This window comes from Cherax quadricarinatus, chromosome 40 (genome assembly GCF_038502225.1).
Source record: "Cherax quadricarinatus isolate ZL_2023a chromosome 40, ASM3850222v1, whole genome shotgun sequence".
In the NCBI taxonomy this organism is placed as follows: Eukaryota; Metazoa; Arthropoda; class Malacostraca; order Decapoda; family Parastacidae; genus Cherax; species Cherax quadricarinatus.
The window spans coordinates 8720489-8738985 of record NC_091331.1 but is presented as its reverse complement, the minus strand read 5'-3'; the positions used below and the strand labels follow the sequence as shown (position 1 = coordinate 8738985).

At 42.8% G+C, this 18497-nt stretch overlaps 1 protein-coding gene across 1 annotated transcript in view; it reads left to right on the top strand.

Moving 5' to 3' along the window:
• The window catches only part of LOC128687162 (serine-rich adhesin for platelets), a 113424-nt gene that overhangs the window by 43670 nt on the left and 51257 nt on the right, over positions 1-18497 (top strand). Inside the window, exon 3 of the mRNA XM_070092569.1 lies at positions 9004-13594. Coding sequence (XP_069948670.1) covers positions 9723-13594 — 3872 coding nt within the window. The 5' untranslated portion in view covers positions 9004-9722. The remainder of the gene's footprint in view (positions 1-9003; positions 13595-18497) is intronic.

Here is an 18497-nt window from a genome sequence, read left to right as displayed (position 1 = left end):
GTGTGTTCCCTGGAGTGTGTGTGTGTGAAACTAGACTTCAGTAAGAAGGCGTTCATCGTCCTTTCCGCCTCGCACCCTCTCGCTGGTCGCACCATGACCCTACGCCATCTATCACCACCATTATCATTATCATAACTATCACCACCTTCATCACTGTCAAGACCCCTCACACACCCCCTGTAACTACAAGGGCTACGGCAGGCTGCAGCTGCTGCTGTTAGTAGTAGTAGTAGTTGGTAGCAACAGTGGTGGTAGTAGTCGTATTAGTAATTTACGAATTTGATAGTAATTTGAGTCTTGGCTGTTACATTTTACAATTCCTTCCCTGATACCGTCTTTAAAAAAGTGCAGTGTTAATGTCGCTAGAAGGAATGCCGTACCTCGAGACCTGGTCTCAGACCTGCCAGCGGGGGCGTTGACCCCCGAAACTTTCTCCAGGTATACATTACCTCTTAATATTTAACTCGTAATTTGTCATAGATGGACGGTAGATTCAGCTAAATCCTTATTGATTTGTAAATTTCTCATTTCGAGAGCAGCTGAAAATTCTCATGGCTTGATTCTGTACCTGCTCGAGGTACAAAGCCGAGAGTACAGCACCAGCTTAATAAATTATTATATTATTATTATTTTTAACACCGACCACCTCCCACCGAATAGTACGGTGACCCGGAAAAGAGAGGAAAATCTTTGAGGAGTCGCTCATTCAGTGTCTTGCCAGAAGAGTGCTGACGTCACTGCTCAGATGACCTTCCCACCCTCCCCTTCAGAGTTCACACACCGGACTTCCTCCAGGACTCCCGGCTTCCCCTGAATCCCTTCATAAATGTTCCCTTGCTCAATACCACGTCAAGTCGTGAAAAACACTTGCATCCACACTCATCTAGCACGCTCACGCTTAATAATAACAACAATAATAATAATAATAATAATAATAATAATAAATTCACCGGAGAAGTCTGTTTAAAATAGAAGAAAGCTCTTTTTAGCATGACTGCTCGATTCCTCTTCCTCGGATCGAACCTTTAGTAAGTCTCTTATGTTTTCTTCAAAGGAGGACGCTTTGATGCCGTTGAAGACCTCTTGCTCCAATGTTTTAGAGCTACGCTCTAAAAGCGTGATTGTGCTTGCTTTTCGTTTCCTAGCTTGTTCGTGTGTGATATCCTCACAGGTTTAGCGCTTTCCCCCTGAGTATAGTAATATTTTTATGATGCAGGTGAGGTGGTCCTTGACCACCTCACCCGCATCATCATAAAAGGTTTACATGTTGCACGTTGACCGTGCAGTGGAACCTTACCCTTATATGCCTTCTGCTAATCTTTTATTTTTATAGTTCCTTGACACTGTGAGGAAATCACGAAAGCGTTTTTAAGTTCACTATTCTTTTCACAGTGGTTGTTCTGTTTGTGTGTGTGTGTGTGTGTGTGTGTGTGTGTGTGTGTGTGTATATGTCGTGCCGAATAGGTAAAACTACTCAGGAAGAACTCGTTTAAAATTTAGTCCTTTCTAAAATTTTCTCTTATACGTTTAAAGATATATTTTTCCATTTATGTTAATGTAAAAATTAATAATTTTGTACCAAAAGAACCTTAGAAAATATTCCTAACCTTATTATAAAAAGCGCAATTTAATTTAGGCTAATCCTGCTTTATTATTACTGTAAACTCATCTAAAATATATTAACACAATGAAATATTTTTTTTTCGTTAGGTTCAGAATGATTTTTGCGAAATTATTGCATACACAAATTTTCGCTTGTCTTATTTGGCAAGAAGAGCGTTGCTGTTCAATCCAAAATCACAAGTTTTACATATTCGGCTTTTGTGCTCCCCCGTGATTATAATAATAATAACATATATTCAGCACGACATTTTATATATATATATATATATATATATATATATATATATATATATATATATATATATATATATATATGTGTGTGTGGGTGCAAAGCATCCACTGTGAAAGAATAGAGAAATTCCAAGTGCTTTCGTGACTACTCACATGTCATTGAGAGAGAGAAGCTCCTGGACCTGGTTTTAAGACCACAGTGAGTTCTTGCATAAGCCTTGGACAAATTCGCTATTCTACCCCTTCCTACTCGTCGTCTTCCTCTTCCCTCTCCTACTTCTAGCATCTGTCTTTTCCCCCTCTTGTAGTACTCTTCCCTTTCTTCTCTCCTAGTTTTCTCATTGTTCCTTGATAACGTGAGTAATCACGAAAGCGCTTGGAATTTCTCTATTCTTTCACAGTGGTTGTTTTGCATATTCTGAAATCACCTGTTTACTGTGATCTTATTGCATATATATATATATATATATATATATATATATATATATATATATATATATATATATATATATATATATATATATATATATATTATGTAGAGGAAGAGAACTTGAGTTTACTTGAGTATTGTTCAAAAAAGAAAGCTTTCAGCTTTACAGCTAAAATGCAAATAAATAATGCCATAAACATCACATTTTCGTGGCAACAAGCTTCCATTGCCCTGACACCTTCAGTTGAATCAACTCTGACACACAATTGATCTCCAGCATTTTACCTTTCCCCGAGTACTAAGAGCATTCTGCCTCTGCAACCGTAACTACAAAATACTTTCAGCACAATGCATGCATTTGGAAGTAGAACGTTGGGTTCTAAATAATGTAAACTCTCGAGTCATTGAAACGTTGGTGTTTTCCTTTATTTGTTGATATGAATACTGTTTAAAAGTAATAATTCCTCTACTAGATCCTCGGACTCATCTTCCAGCTTTTTCTTTTACGTCATCGACACGTTACTGGGTATTTCCACGAAATATTTAAAATTTGACTCTCGCTCTCTTGTTGCCTCGTATCTTCTTGTTTATAATATGACAGTCAAGAAGAGCGTAACATTTGTCTTGAATTGATAACTTGAGCTCGTATCTGCCATTTTCTCGCTGTTTGTTTCATCTGCAAACATTTTTCTTAATCTTTCGTCTTTTCTCTGACATTGAGGCTGTTGTACTAATGCTTTCACTAACCAACATTCCGATAAAATTACGTATCGCAATTTTTTTTTTAATAAACAAGATCATCCACAAAGTTTCCAAATTTTTAGCCACTTTATTGCTAATCTTCTGGTTTGAAAACTTTGGTTCCTGTAGAGGATGGCTGTTGCAACTTCCAGCCAAACTGAGGCCATAAGGACACGTTCAAAGGATTCCGCGTAAATAAGAACTGCAGGCCAAGAGGAGCAGTCAGCAGTGTAACACAAATCCCAGCCAGTGGTCTACCACCACCAACAGCTTTGCTGGTCAGAGACCAGGTCGTGATTAGTGGACGGAGGATCGAGCTTCCACCAGTTCTTGAGCCGAATGACCCACACGGTTTTAGCGCTTCAAATAATACTGGGACACCTGATCGCTGTCATTGAGAGAGAGAAGCTCCTGGACCTGGTTTTCAGACCACAGTGAGTTCTTGCATAAGCCTTGGACTAATTCGCTATTCTACCCCTTCCTACTCGTCTTCCTCTTCCCTCTCCTACTTCTAGCATCTGTCTCTTCCCCCTCTTGTAGTACTCTACCCTTTCTTCTCTCCTAGTTTTCTCTCTTTTCTCTCTCTCTACCCCTCTTGGTCGTCCTCTTCACCTTCCTTCTAGTCTATACTTCCTCTTCCCCTCCTGCCACACTCCTTTACCCCCTCTCCAATCCCCTTCCCCGTCTCTCCTCCCTCTCCCATACCCTCACCCATTCCTCCTTGTCTCTTCCTTTACTTCACCCCGAGCATCCAACTGATGTTGAATACTAAACAATCATAGGTATGTAGTATGCAGAATAATAGTGACGAGGATGTGTCCTAGTTAGTGTTTTTGTTGCAACTCTTCCAGACTGCGCCAGCCAGCGTGCACGTCACCCTCCAGTGTGCTCTTAACAACACTGCCAGAAGTATCCCAGGACCACAATACACTTTTTAAATGCACCCGCAGTGTGCTGCTACATTATTACGTATGATAGTTACATTCTGGCAACACACTCAGCGTGCTACTATGTTACTCTGTATGACATATAAGAATTGCTAGGTTAATGGGATTTAAAGACTATCGACTACACTAGGACCAGAAAAGGCTACACGTAGCCTTTTTCCTGCCAGACAAGAATAGTTTAATCCCTAAAATAAAATGGTGATAAAAATTTTTAGCTCAAGATCTTTCGCACTCTGTGCATCGTCAGGAGCTATGCAGTGTTAGTGTTGCGAGATAGCCTGTTTGCGATTGTGGGTGTGTGTGTGTGTGTGTGTGTATATATATATATATATATATATATATATATATATATATATATATATATATATATATATATATATATATATATATATACACGCAGTAGCTAGTTGTGTTGTGCAATATTCCAATACACAGGACGTGTCGAAAAATTGAAAGTAATGAAATTCTGTCAGCCATTGCTGCGAGAGAATTCCTTTTTTAAAGGGACCAAACTGATACATCAGATATGTGCTGCTTACCCATTTTATATTATAGTTAAACATTGGAGGAAAAACAAAGCTATGTTTCCTAGTTATATTCCATCACAAGGGATGGTGCACATACGATGTATTGAAATGTGTCAGCCAGAGCTGGGAAACTTCAGTAGTGTCAGCCGGAGCTGGGAAACTTCAGTAATGTCAGCCTGAGATGGGAGAGCTCAGTAATGTCAGCCTGAGCTGGGAAACTTCAGTAGGTCTATAAGAATATCGTCAAGTATTCCAGCAAGGGTTCATCAGCTACGGCAGCTTCACAGGTTTCGTTCCAGTGGAACTGGAATTACTGTCACTTGGTAATTGCTCTCAGAATAACCTATTCCGTGTACAGGAGAAATGGAATTCGAGTGTGGAAGTGAAGGAGGAAAATGAGGTAAGGGATAATGGGTGGGAAGGTGGGAGAGGAGGTGGGTGGGAGTTAAGGATGGAGATACGTTGATAAAGAGGTGCATAGTGGAGGAAATTAACTTGTTTGTCGTAATTAGTGTATAAGAATGTGACGTAGGAATAGTGGGGAGGCTATTGCAGGAGAGTGTAGTGGGGAGGTTGTGGGAGAGGGTGTAATGGGGAGGTTATTGTAGGAGAGTGTAGTGGGGAGGTTGTGATGAATGGTTTGAAAAACCGACAGGTTGAAGATTGAGACACTTATGCAACATATGGGAATCTTTATTCAGGAAAAAAGGAAACGTTTCCCCACACAGTGGCTTCATCAGTCCAATCCAAAGTAGAAAGGCGTAAGGAGAGGAGTAGTTTGAGGTAATCAGTCCCTCAGCCTGGAGTCGATGTGTTCAGTCCATCAGTCTTGTAGAATGTAGAGCATAGGGTCGTAGACGTGGCTTACACACTGAATAAAGATTCCCATATGTTGCATAAGTGTCTCAGTGGGGAGATTGTTGTAGAGGTGTAGTGGCGGTTGAGGTTGTTGTAGGGGTGTAGTGGGGAGGTTGTTGTAGGGGTGTAGTGGGAAGGTTACTGTAGGGAAGGGTGTAATGGGAGGGTTTTTATAGGGGTGTAGCGGGGAGGTTGTTGTAGGGGTGTAGCTGGAAGGTTGTTGTAGGGATGTAGTAGGAAGGTTGTTGTAGGGGTGTAGTAGGAAGGTTGTTGTAGGGGTGTAGTGGGGAGGTTGTTGTAGGAGTGTAGTGGGAAGGTTACTGTAGGGAAGGGTGTAATGGGAGGGTTTTTATAGGGGTGTAGCTGGAAGGTTGTTGTAGGGATGTAGTAGGAAGGTTGTTGTAGGGATGTAGTAGGAAGGTTGTTGTAGGGGTGTAGTGGGAAGGTTGCTGTAGGGGAGGGTGTAATGGGAGGGTTGTTGTAGGAGAGGCTGTGATAGGAAGGTTGTCAGGAATGACCTAGTGTTGGAATGGGAACACCGCAAAAGTCGTCCTCATAGCGTGTTAAATCGTTGGAACGAAATGCGTTATAAAAAAAAATAACCAAGACACCACGGACATTGCTCTACCCCATTAGTTATAAACAAGTAAATACAAATACGTTATTACACGCAAGGGGACCAGGAGCTAAGACACGAGAGAGAATTCAGTCACAAAATGCAGTGAGTAGGACATAGGAAAAGTATCGGTCCTGGGACTCCTGATCCTGGTGTTAGCATTTTTGTTACGTTTTCCGGCGACATGTCAGCACCACACACCGTTGTCATCCATTGCTTCATCAGTACACAGATAACCCGTATATAGGAATGAAATATATGACGACGTTTCGGTCCGACTCGGACCATTAACTAATCACACAGTTTTTATTTTTTGTTGCTTCAGTGTTTTGGTATCGAACTAACTAAATATTTTAGCCAAGGACGTGTGTTACTTAACGTGAGAGAGAGAGAGAGAGAGAGAGAGAGAGAGAGAGAGAGAGAGAGAGAGAGAGAGAGAGAGAGAGAGAGAGAGAGAGAAAGAAAGAAACAAGTGTGACCAAACCTTGAAGAGGCGGGCTGTAAGGCTAGTCATTTAGTGAGTGGAATAATGGGGCCCAGAAACTAGAGGTCAACCCAGCAAAACAACTAAGTGTGGGAAGGAGAGGGGTACCTTTTTTTTTATTTTGGGAGGTGGGGAATTGGATGTCATTATTTAAGGAATGAGGAGTAAGATTCGCTCTTTATTAAGTAAAGGTCATTTATTAAAGGAGAGTAGGTTACTTTTTATTAAAGGAGAGTAGGTTACTTTTTATTAAAGGAGAGTAGGTTACTTTTTATTAAAGGAGATTAAGGGATTGCTTTTTATTAACACCCATTCCCTTATTCTGTCTCTCTCCATAGTCTCTCTCCCATCCCTCCCCTCTTCTCTCTCCTCTTTCTTCCCTCCCCTTCTTCCCTCCCCTCTTCCCTCCCACCCCTTCTTCCTTTCCCCCCTTCCCCCCTCTCCTTCCCCCCTCTCCTTCCCCCCTCTCCTTCCCCCCTCTCCTTCCCCCCTCTCCTTCCCCCCTCTCCTTCCCCCCTCTCCTTCCCCCCTCTCCTTCCCCCCTCTCCTTCCCCCCTCTCCTTCCCCCTCTCCTTCCCCCTCTTCCCTTCCTCCACTGTTATTTTCTTCAGTCGATCATTACTGTTTTTCTTAAGTGTTAGTCACGACTTAATATAATCATTCATACAGGGAAGCACCACCGGTCATGACGCCATCCGTCTTCGAAGGGGCTCTTGATCCAAGAAACTGATTAAAGAAATCAAGAGTTGTCCTCTCCGTCCTTGGCTCAAGTGTTTTCCCCATGAATACAAAAACAATGCTTATCTAAATCTTATTTCGATTTTTGGAGGTTTGAGGTAAAGAAAAGTCCGTCCAGCTCCATTTTCCTTGTCATGGTTTTGTAATATATAGAAAGGATTTTTTTTTCAGTGTATCGGTTGTTAGAAGTTTGTTAGATTTTTAAAAGCCCAGGAGCTGCACTCGGGTTATTTAGGCATCAGTACGCCTGTACAGTGACGTCAGCAATACTTTCATTCCTAAATGATGTGTGAAGGGGAAATTTCGTGAGGCCTGGTCGAGGACTAGGCCTCGGGGGCGTTGACCCCCGGAACAGAGCGGTTGGGATTCGAACCCACAGCAGTGGAGTTCTAAGAACTCACGGGCTGGTGTGTTAACCTCCCTTCAGTGTATACATGCTGAGAGATATGCTCCTCTGTGAATATACTTTATGAGAAATATTGAGTTCAGTACTTCGTACTTTTTTTCGTAGTCATTTAAACAAGGAGGCGAAGTGCCCAAATTAGTTAACTTAAAAACTTTTATATTGATAGAGATATCTTATTGAATTACCATATTGTGTAAACACACACACATAATGTCGTTACGTATAAAACTGTTGCCAGTCAGTTAACACTCCGCTTATGGGTCAGAACGAGAATTGCTTTATAAGCTAAGATCGCAAGCTCTGCCTGGGGAGCGAGACGTAAATACTTAGAAGTGAGAAACAGGTGTGGCTCATTGAATCAGGTGTGTCTTATTGAATCAGGTGTGTCTTATTGAATCAGGTGTGTCTTATTGAATCAGGTGTGTCTTATTGAATCAGGTGTGACTCATTGAATCAGGTGTGGCTCGTTGAAATAGGTGTGGCTCGTCATGGAGAGGTGTTTTTTTCTGTTAAAACCAATGTAATAAATGGTTTGAAAACCGACAAGTTGAAGATTGAGACACTCGTGCAACATATGGGAATCTTTATTAATAAAGATTCCCATATGTTGCTTAAGTGTCTTAATCTTCAAAACCAATGTACTCGGTATTAGACATAAAACATATAATTGTATATAAAAAAATATACTATTCCTCTTCACATTAGCTCGTTATTCTTGTGCATTGACATTCATAATTTATTATACAACCGTTTGTTATTGTCTTCCACATTTGCAATTGCAGGTTACTGTTGTAATTCCTTTAAAAGTTCGTTTTTAATTTATTGCATCAGACAGTAGGCCTATAAACTGCATGTGCGTCACTGAGGCCTCAGTCCGCCTCCACACTAACCTTGAATATTTTGATCCCTAAATGGAGTACGAAAAGTAAACTGTTTATTTTGAGAGATGTGTGTATATACACAGATCCGTATGATCCTTATGGGATTAGGGCTTAGTTATTATGGTAATAATATGCACCAATGGATAGATTTATACACAATATGAGAAATACACTGGTATTCCAGTTATTCCCATCATTGTTTTATTATCGTTATTTTAACCGTATTTTTGCCTTGTAAAATGCTGTATTTTCATGTTCACTTGTGTACCTCAGAGTTTATTAGTAAACATGATAGTCTTGCCATTCACTTGTAAGTGGCCCTGTCTGGGAATAAGTGTTGTTTGGTTGCGTTACCAGAGTAATGAAAAAGGTGACAAACTAAGTGTTTGTGTCTAGACGAGGTGTAACCCACATGTACGTGTATTTGCTCTAATCCTCTTTATACTCTTATCCTCTTTAAAGAATCCTATATTTTTCCGGGTGTCGCTAGGGCGACGGTCTAAATCTATGTTGTGTTGCAGGTGCTCGAGGGAGAGGCGTCTGCACTACCCCCACTACGCCATCAACATTACCGCTGTCGCCACCTCCGCATCTCTCCACCTGCGCAGGACTGTCGCCACCTTCCGCATCTCTCCACCTGTGCAGGGCTGTCGCCACCTTCCGCATCTCTCCACCTGTGCAAGGCTGTCGCCACCTCCCGCATCTCTCCACCTGTGCAAGGCTGTCGCCACCTCCCGCATCTCTCCACCTGTGCAAGGCTCAAGTCACTGCCTCGTGGACTGCCTCAGTCTGCTGTCTCCAGTGATCTGACCCTCGCAGACCTTGTTAACAGTGTGAACGTGTTTGCAAAAGTTTTGAGTGATATACCAGTGTTTACGTAAATCTGTAGCGTGAGTGTTAATGCGTTTACGGAAATCGGTGACAAGCCAGTAAAAATACGTTTACACAGATCGGTGATAGGCCAGTAAATATGTTTACATAAATCATCATTAATATGTATAATGTATATCACGAATGGACGTGAGCTTGTTTACACAAATCCGTTGACTGCACGTGTATCTGTTTACACAAATCATCTGTTTCTGTCGATACACAAAGTGGACATGCATTTATTTACTTAATTCACCTGGTGGGACTCCACAGGTACGAATTACCTGAATAACCACGACTGAGTGAACTGGCTAGCACCACAACCAGTCCACACCGGGTATGACTGGGAGTTTCGCTTCTGCATGCCAGGATGCCGGGTAGTGGGGGGTCAAGTCATTTAGAGACAGGTCATTCGAGGTCACACTCCTGCCTGGATCATGGGCTGAGTATAAGTCACTCAGGGATGTGGGTCGGCCATGAGGGTTCTGATAACCCACAGGTCCATCTGATGGAGCCTCCACGGGTACGAACAATGGAGGTTCGTGAACACGGACAGTTTGTGACGGTCGTGGAGGTGGAGAAGGATGGAGAGTCAGGTTCGGCGTGCCATGCTTCGCGGGCCACGACGCAACCGGTTCCCCGGCCAGCTCCCCGCGGCTTCGTTACGGTGGTGGCGGTGGGAAGCAACGCTGACACTAGTCTGCACCTCCACCACAACGTCGCTATCGACGCTAAACTGCAAATGGAGTACCGCCCAGACGCAGAAGCCGATTACGTTAATCAGGAGACGATTGACAGGGAAAGGAAGACGGCAGAAGAATGGCAAACGGAGATGGTGCCAGACCAGGTGGTGGTGTACCGCCTGCCGGGAGAGAGACTCGGTCTGGGGCTCAAGTTTGACGGCGGTATGGGAGCCCGGGAGTGCGTGAGACGACTTTTCATACAGAGTGTGGCTCCGGACTCGCCGGCCGCACGCGCTGCCGTCCCGTGGGGTGAGTTACAGCCGGGTGACCAGATCCTTAATATCGAGGGGTGCGCTGTGTCGTCTATGACCAGAGTGCAGTGCGTCTCCTTTCTCAAGGATGCTGCTATGAAAATCACAATCGGTGTACTTAAGGGAAATGGACAACTTCCAGATTTGGACACGTGTAATTCAGAGGCTCCAGGGTACGTAAAACAGGAGGGACAAGAAGTTGAGGGAGCAGACGACAGCGAGGATTCCACACGCCCCCCACCACTAATTGTTGGGGAGATGAGGAAACGAGTCCCTCCTCCACCGTTACCCCCTAGGGCGCGGCCTAGGAAGTCTCCTGCTCGCCCTCCTAAGGACCCATTACCCATACCCCCGCCGCCAAGTGCTTTTCAGGACCTGGATGATGTACTAGGAGGGAAATATACCAGAGGCAGTTACTCAGCTTGTGGAACTAATGAGGACAAAGAGAATTCCATACACGGGTGGCGAGAATTTGTTATATCTCGCCGCAATCGTCCTGGTGACCTGGAGGAGCTTCTAGAGGATCTTGAGTTTCACCTTCCTAGGACGTGGAATACAAAGAGATTGGAAGAGTCGATGGATGGGGGTATGCCTCCTCGTCCTACCTTCTACTTGGATCTTGTTGGAGAGGAAGATGTAATGGGTCCATGTGAGAGTGAGAGTGATGAGACGAGCAGCTCGGTATCGACTGTGATTGATAGACTTTCACTATCGTCTTCCACTACTGTGTCTAGAAATTCCTCATTTAATGCTTCTGCTGACGCATCTAGATTTGACTTAGCTCGTGCACTCAGTCCCTTTGAACAACTGGAGAAGGAGTTTGAGTCGGAAACGCGGGCAGAGCTACAACAAAAGCAGCAGCAACAGCAACAACCACAACAGCAAACACCTGCAACAGCTCCACGGGATGAGGTAACACCAGCACCACCAATAGATCGCAGTACTAAACCCATGGCAATGGAAACCCCAACTCCTGAGGTCGAAGTGCACTCTGTTGTCTCACGCAAATCATCATCAAAGCTCAAAATGCGCCCTTCCATTAAATCATTCTCCTTCAGTCTCAAGGGACGTCCATTTTCTTGGCAACAAGGAAAAGCTGCTAGTGAACGGGTCGAGCGAGGAGTTGGGCGTACTGACACATTTTTGTCTATTAAAAAGCCTGGAAAAAGGCCTGCGCCTCCTCCACCTCCTCGTTCCATAGATTCTGGGACTCGTCAGAGTGAGTCTCCTCTCACTGTCACCTCCAACATGGGTACGGAGACAACCATCAGTGATGCGAACATTCATCTAGATAACGAAAACATTAACCATGATTCAGATAATTACATCGACCTAATAGCAGAAGCAGCAAATCAAAGTATGAATAATGAAACTGTAGTTGTGACAAATTTGATTGAGAGAGAAGTGGGAACGAAAGTGGATCAGGAAAGACTAAATAATTTACCCTTTCTGGTACAAGTCAAGCAACCAAAGCTTTCCCCTGATTATTTGTTAATCTTAGATTCTCCTCCAGGTGAGGATGTGCTGGATAAATTTCCAGACAAGTGTATTTACACAGACGTTGGAGGAGATGCTAGCTCTCCACTCACAGAATGCGTTCAAAAGGAGGAAAAGTCTGTTGACAATGATGAAAATTTGACCAAGACTGAAGTTTCGATAACAAAGATGGCAGCTCCAGATGAAGTTATCGAGTTGTGCCCTAGTGACGAGCCTTTGGAAGACCTGCATGAGTCTTCATTGTCAGAAGCTTCAATCAGCTCTCCGAGCAACAGTCCTTGCAACTCTGATGATAACATATTTTCAAACCCTCAGAAGTGCATTGAAACTCGAGCTCAGGTACATCATGCTTTGGATGACACGATTGATTTAGAAGTTGCAGCGATTTGTCAGAGACAGTCGCCGGAAGAAGACTCAAAACCAGACTTGATGACTGAACTACCTGACAAAGAGTTAAACGAAAGCTCCGAAATGGAAATCAGTGAAGAACTTAATGAAAGCAAGAGCTCTGATGTAGAGATTAGTGAAAGTGTCGAGTTTGATGATAGTCTTGAAGTTAACAGTACAAACATTTATGAAAATGCTGAAATTAGTAGTATTACAGAGACAGATGGTAATATGGAGGTTGACAGTGCACAGATTAATGACATTAGTGAGGCTGACAGAAGTACAAAGGCTGATGACAGAAAGGCTTACGACAGTACAAAGTCCGATGACAGTACAAAGTCCGACGGCAGTATAAAACCAGACGACAGTACTGAAGCCGATCTAAGCACAGAATACGATGACAGTGAAATGTTAATCAGTGAAACAGTAGAAGACAGTTCCGAGAGAGATATCCAGCAGACGAGTGACACCTCTGAGAGAGATGACACCCAGCAGACAAGTGACACTTCTGAGAGAGATGATACGCAGCAGACAAGTGACAGTAATGAGACAGATGAAGCCAGTTACATGCTGGAAAACGGCAAGGAAATGCATCTACATTTCCTTTCCTGCTCCTCTCCAAAGACCTCCCCTACAGAACCCGTCTTGCCTATGAAACCAACTAGGCTTCCTGACGTCGCAGAAGAGGAACTGGGGCTCTACGAGGATATGTATGATGAATGTTATCCTCTGGAAGTCTCGTCGGACCCCAGGAGCATCGGGCCTCTAGAGTCTAACATCACCCGGAGTTTGAGGCATGAGGAGAGTAGAACTCTGCCAATTGTTCCTGAGGAGAACAGTGCCGACCTAGATACGACTGAAGGGGATCTGACTCCTCTGTACGACGATGTTGCCGAAGAGAGTGGAACTGTCAGTACCGATGAGGCAGCGAGTTCAGGTGCGTTAGACGAAGCCCACAGAGAAACCCCACATGTTCCTTTGTCAGTACCAACATCCATTGCAACGACTGTACCGTTGTTTGACGAGACATCCACTACGGTGTCCGTACCAATGTCCAGTGAGACTGTTGTGACATCCTCCCTGACGTCCTCTGTGACGTCAGTCCCGACGACCCTTCCAATGTCCATCCAAGCTGAGACAGGCAGGGCTAAAGTGAGCAGAACCATCGGGCAGTGCACTAAACAAAGGCGTCTCAGACACGACATAGGCGACCTCATCAGAAGGGAAATGAACCTGGACGACGATGTGACAGTGGAGGTGGAGGAGGAAGAGGAGGTGGAGAACCTGGTGGAGTGTGAGAACGAGAAGGAGCTGCTGTTGGTGATGAGAGCACTTCGTCAGGATCACCTCAGCGACAGCCTCAGGTGAGCAAAGAGATTTTGCATTGTTTATCAAAGCTTCCTAGGTAATCCTTTTGGTTTAGCCTCATTTCAGATCCATTTTTTCCTAGGATCGAGTCCTTCGCCAGCATCAAGGCACCCTCCTTCAAGGGAGGACGCGGCCTTAATGACCCTCGTGTATCCGATAGCCTTTAAACTCAATTAACCATTGTGATCGTTTGCACTAAGTAGCTAGGTTGTGCTCCGTTAATTAGATCTAAGACCTATTAACTACACGACGGTTCTTAATGCTTCAGCCTTCCCTGAGGGTGTGTACCTTCGTACTAGTAAAGAGCTTTTGAGCCTTTCCTTTCTTGAATCTAACCTGATTACCGCTCTTTCCCCATGAATATAAAATAAGAAAGATTACTCTCCACCTATATACTAACTTCAGAGAAACTGTTGCCCCTGAAATAGAAATTAAAGTATACTCTGTGTATATTAAGAGGCGAAGCCAAGAGCTGGGACTCGACTCCAACAAATAGGCTAATTTTTACGTGTACCTAGACTGAATAAATAGAATAGTATCTCCTTCCCTGAGCCCAATTCTTTAATATCTTCAAAATAAAACAAACAAAAAAAAACATTTATATGTGCAAAGCAAACATTTATGAAAAATAGTTTTATTGATTTCTCTGCTTTATTTGTACGTGTAAATAGCTGCAGTTTTATTGCTTTTTTTTTACATTACGTGTTTGACCTATGCATGTGTACGAACCAAAGAAAACGACTGCGTCAAGTTTTCTTTTATAACAATTTAAGGGGGAACTAAGTAGAACATAATAGCCTAGGTAATAATAATACTTGATACTGTTGGTTATGCAGTAGTAAATGTGTGGTGATGGGGGTAGTAGTAGTAGTGGCTGATTGTATTAGTAGCAACATCAGTGCCAGAAGAAATAAACAAAAAAATATTCGGGGTAGTAACCCCAATAACCCAGGCGTAACTCAAGCAAATCAAGCGGTTTCGTAAGTTGACTCGCAGAACGAGTCGTTGACCAATAAACTCACTTCTTGGGGGCTAAGTTAGCTGCTGGAGGGTGAGGTGGTTGGTGTAGGAGAGAGAATGATTGTGTGTGTGTGTTAGTTAGTTACCATTTTGTCCTAGGCACATGTCAATTAGACACTTGGCCTGTTGTATATAAGAGTGTGTGTGTGTGTGTGTGTGTGTGTGTGTGTGTGTGTGTGTGTGTGTGTGTGTGTGTGTGTGTGTGTGTGTGTGTGTGTGTGTGTGTGTGTGTGTGAGTGTGTGTGTGTGAGTGTGTGTGAGTGTGTGTGAGAGAGAATTTTGTGTGTGGGTGTGTATTCACCTATTTGTGGTTGCAGGGGTCGATTCATTGTGTGTGTGATATAAATAACCTCTTCAGATTCTTTTGGCTCATCCTACACTTGTTCTCTTTTTTTTTTCCAACTTTTATCATCTCTAATTTTATTTTCGATTTTATTTTAATGGCTTCTCTCTTGATTTTAATTACCTTCTTCACTGTTTCTTTTCCCATGATTTTCTTTTATCCTCCTTTCTGTTTCTCATTTTTTTCTATGTTCCATCCATATTGTTTTATTTTAATTATATCAACCCTAAGGATAATTTCTTTTAGCTAATCTGTAGCGCAATGGTTAGAATTGTCGTCTCACAATCGAAATGCCCTGGGTTCGATTCCTGGAAGTGGTGGGCACACTTCCCCTAATCCTCTAACCGCTAATTAGCGGAACTAACTTTTTGTCAGCGGATTAGCGTTTCTGCTAACTTCGGAAACCGTTAGCTGACCAATTACCTTCCACTAAATAAAGTTCCGCTAACTTTGAGTCCGCTAAAAAAATCATACGTCGTTGGTAGTGGGAAAGCAATGCCTTTTCAGCAGCGCATGTGTTCGTTCCTGTCTGTTGTGGGCGTTTCTTCAACAGTCAGTCAGGCACGCTATTGGCTGACTACGTGTAAACGTGACTTATCAACGCCGCAGCAGCAGCATTGTTACAATCTTAGTGTCAGCGATCACCTGGGTGCGTTTTCACTTATCGTTAAGAACAGGGGAGACGTTTCTGTTCCGCATGAGGGTGTTTTTGAGGCGTCTGCAGCGGCTGTGGTTGAAGCAGAGGCCGCTCAGGCTGAGGGCCAGGAGTCACAGAACTTGTGGCCCCACCTGTGAAGAACGCCAATATTTTGTATTTCCTGTGTGTCATGTGCCAGCCCAAGGAGACCATCAAGAAGGGACAACTTGAAGTCGCATGTTAAGAGGAAACGCCCAATGAGTAACTGGAACTAATAAAAAAAAGTCAAATAAACTAACTCAATCTGTTCGGGTGCTATGAGGCTTCAGTACAGCCACAAGTGTCCTTGTCGGTCGCTAGCTTTACATCACTAAATTAAACAATCGCTATTTTCGCACTAGCGGAACTTGATCATCACATGACCTTGACATTCTATATCTTATTAGGAAGCTCTCCAGGTCTGTTCTAAAAATCTTAAAAGTAAAAGTAAAAGACCAAAAAACTAAACTGAATCTGAATTCATGTGAAAAAGTTAGCTTCCGCTAATTTTTTCGTCCGTTTAGCATTAGCGGAACTAATTTTTTAGTTAGCGGATTAGCGGTTAGGGAAGCTAACTTTTCGGTTAGCTGTGCCCATCACTGATTCCTGGGCAAGGTCGAACGTGAAGTTCCTCACAAATGTTGGCCCTGTTCACCTTGTAGTAAAATAGTTACTTGAAATGACTGTTGTGGGTTGCTTACTTTGTCAGTGCAAGTCTAGGGGTTCCTCTAGTACTCGTTATGTTATTTTCCTTCTTCACAGCATGCAGTAACACTACACAGAATACAATAACACCTCACAGTCTACAGTAACACTTCACAGTATACATTAACACTGTAAAACATACAATAACACCATACAACATGCAGTAACATCACACAGCAAACAACACTGCGCAACAAATAGCAACACGTAATGACAACCCACAGCATACAATAACAACCCACAGCATAGAATTAAACCACACAACATACAATAGCGATACAAAACATACAATAACCCCACGCATACAATAACACCACACTACTATAACCACACACACACAGTATCGTAAAACATACCATAAAACCACACAACACGTAATGACACCACAATAACAACATTCACTACTGCCACACAACACAAAATAACACCACATAACACACAGTAACATCACATAACACTCCGTGAACCATAGCATGTGCAGAAAAATACACAAGCACCAGTCAGCAACAGATTTTAAAGAACAATTTAAATACCCAATTAAATATCACAGTTTAAATGAGGAAGTTAAAACACTTGGTTGAGTTTCTGACAGCGTTAAATGTTGTAGTTTTTATGGACGGAAATAAACATTTAATGTTTTAATAATGGTATTAAATATCATAGGTAAGAAAATTACTGCTGAAAATTTGAAGTCGAACAGAAGAAGCATTCTCCTGGTATGGCACGGGTCCCAGTGACATTTTTGTTTTTTGGGTAATTTTAATATATTGACAATTCTGTCCATTCATCAATTTAATGGCTACTGTCCTGTCCGTTAAATGCTGAAGGCGTTGACAAGAGGGAACTCCATTAGATTTAACGTGATATACACCATTTTACACGTAAAATTGACACATCTGAACCTGTGCAGTCGAGTTTTACACACACTGCTGTCGTCGGACTAAGAGGAAACTTTTTTTCCGTTTAATCTACGCTCCTGAAGGTTTTGGAAGTTATCGAAACCATTCCAGGATGCTGGGAATGGGTTCTACAACTGGTCATGGGGCATATGCTAATTGTTCTAAGAATTTCGCCTTAGTTACTGTACACAAGCGCTGAAGATTTTGAAGCCGGTCAGATGAAGCCTCGTCTTATGAGAGAAATAAACATTTTGGAGGAAGGAAAATAGATCTGGCAACTTAGATATCCCCCTTCAGGGATATTTTATAATACATTCCTTAATCTACCACTCTGCAAAGAACTTTGTTATATCTTTTCGTGGCCTCTTGTTCTCCCTGTCGCCTGTGTTATGAAATGTACCTAATATGTTAATTCGTATTCTTTTTAATCTTGTATTATCTTGAGTACTTTTTTTCCGCTAAACCCACTTGAGTCATTCAGTGCAAGATGTGGTGGAGATTGATCCTCCGTGTGCTGAGAGCCAGACAGACACGCTTCTTACTTGTACTCGCCTAGATGTTCACCCTCTCACCCAGAGAATGTACAATGCATTCAGTCTCTATTAGTAGCTCTTACTTTTATAGTTCTGGTAGCTGTGTTGAATTGCCCTTGTTTCAGTCTTTACTGTTCGTGAAGCTTTGTTTTGGTAGTGATGCTGGTGAACCTTCTGGTGGTGCTGTGGCTGGTGAACCTTCTGGTGGTGCTGTAGTTGGTGAACCTTGTGGTGGTGCCGTATCTGGTGAGAGCAGCCTCTGGCGATGTGATGCTACTGCTCCTGCTCCTGCTGCAGGTTGGACTGCTGGCGCTATAGCTACAGCTTTTGCTGTTGAGGCTAACGTTACTGCAACTTTATTTTTAATATTTCCTCTCGCTTGTTTCAGTCTTTGTTTTCAGCCATTTCACGTTCGTCTGTTGACCTTTACATTCTCACTGTTACTATCTGTATGATGCATTCTGGTTTTTGTATAATTTCTGTTGGCTATAACACTATCTGAACCAAAACTGAATTTAAATATTTTGTTGGATAAGCTTTGCCTAGGTGCAAGATTTTAATCAATAGTTTATGCAAATATTAAAAAAATAGGCTATGCAAAATCGTACTGCGCTAGGCTGCTGCCGCCAGACAAGACGATGGTGGACTTTTTTTTTTTTTTTAAGGTTTCTGTAGGCGACGCACTATTGGTTCTTCTTGACAGTGAGAAGGGTCCACACATTT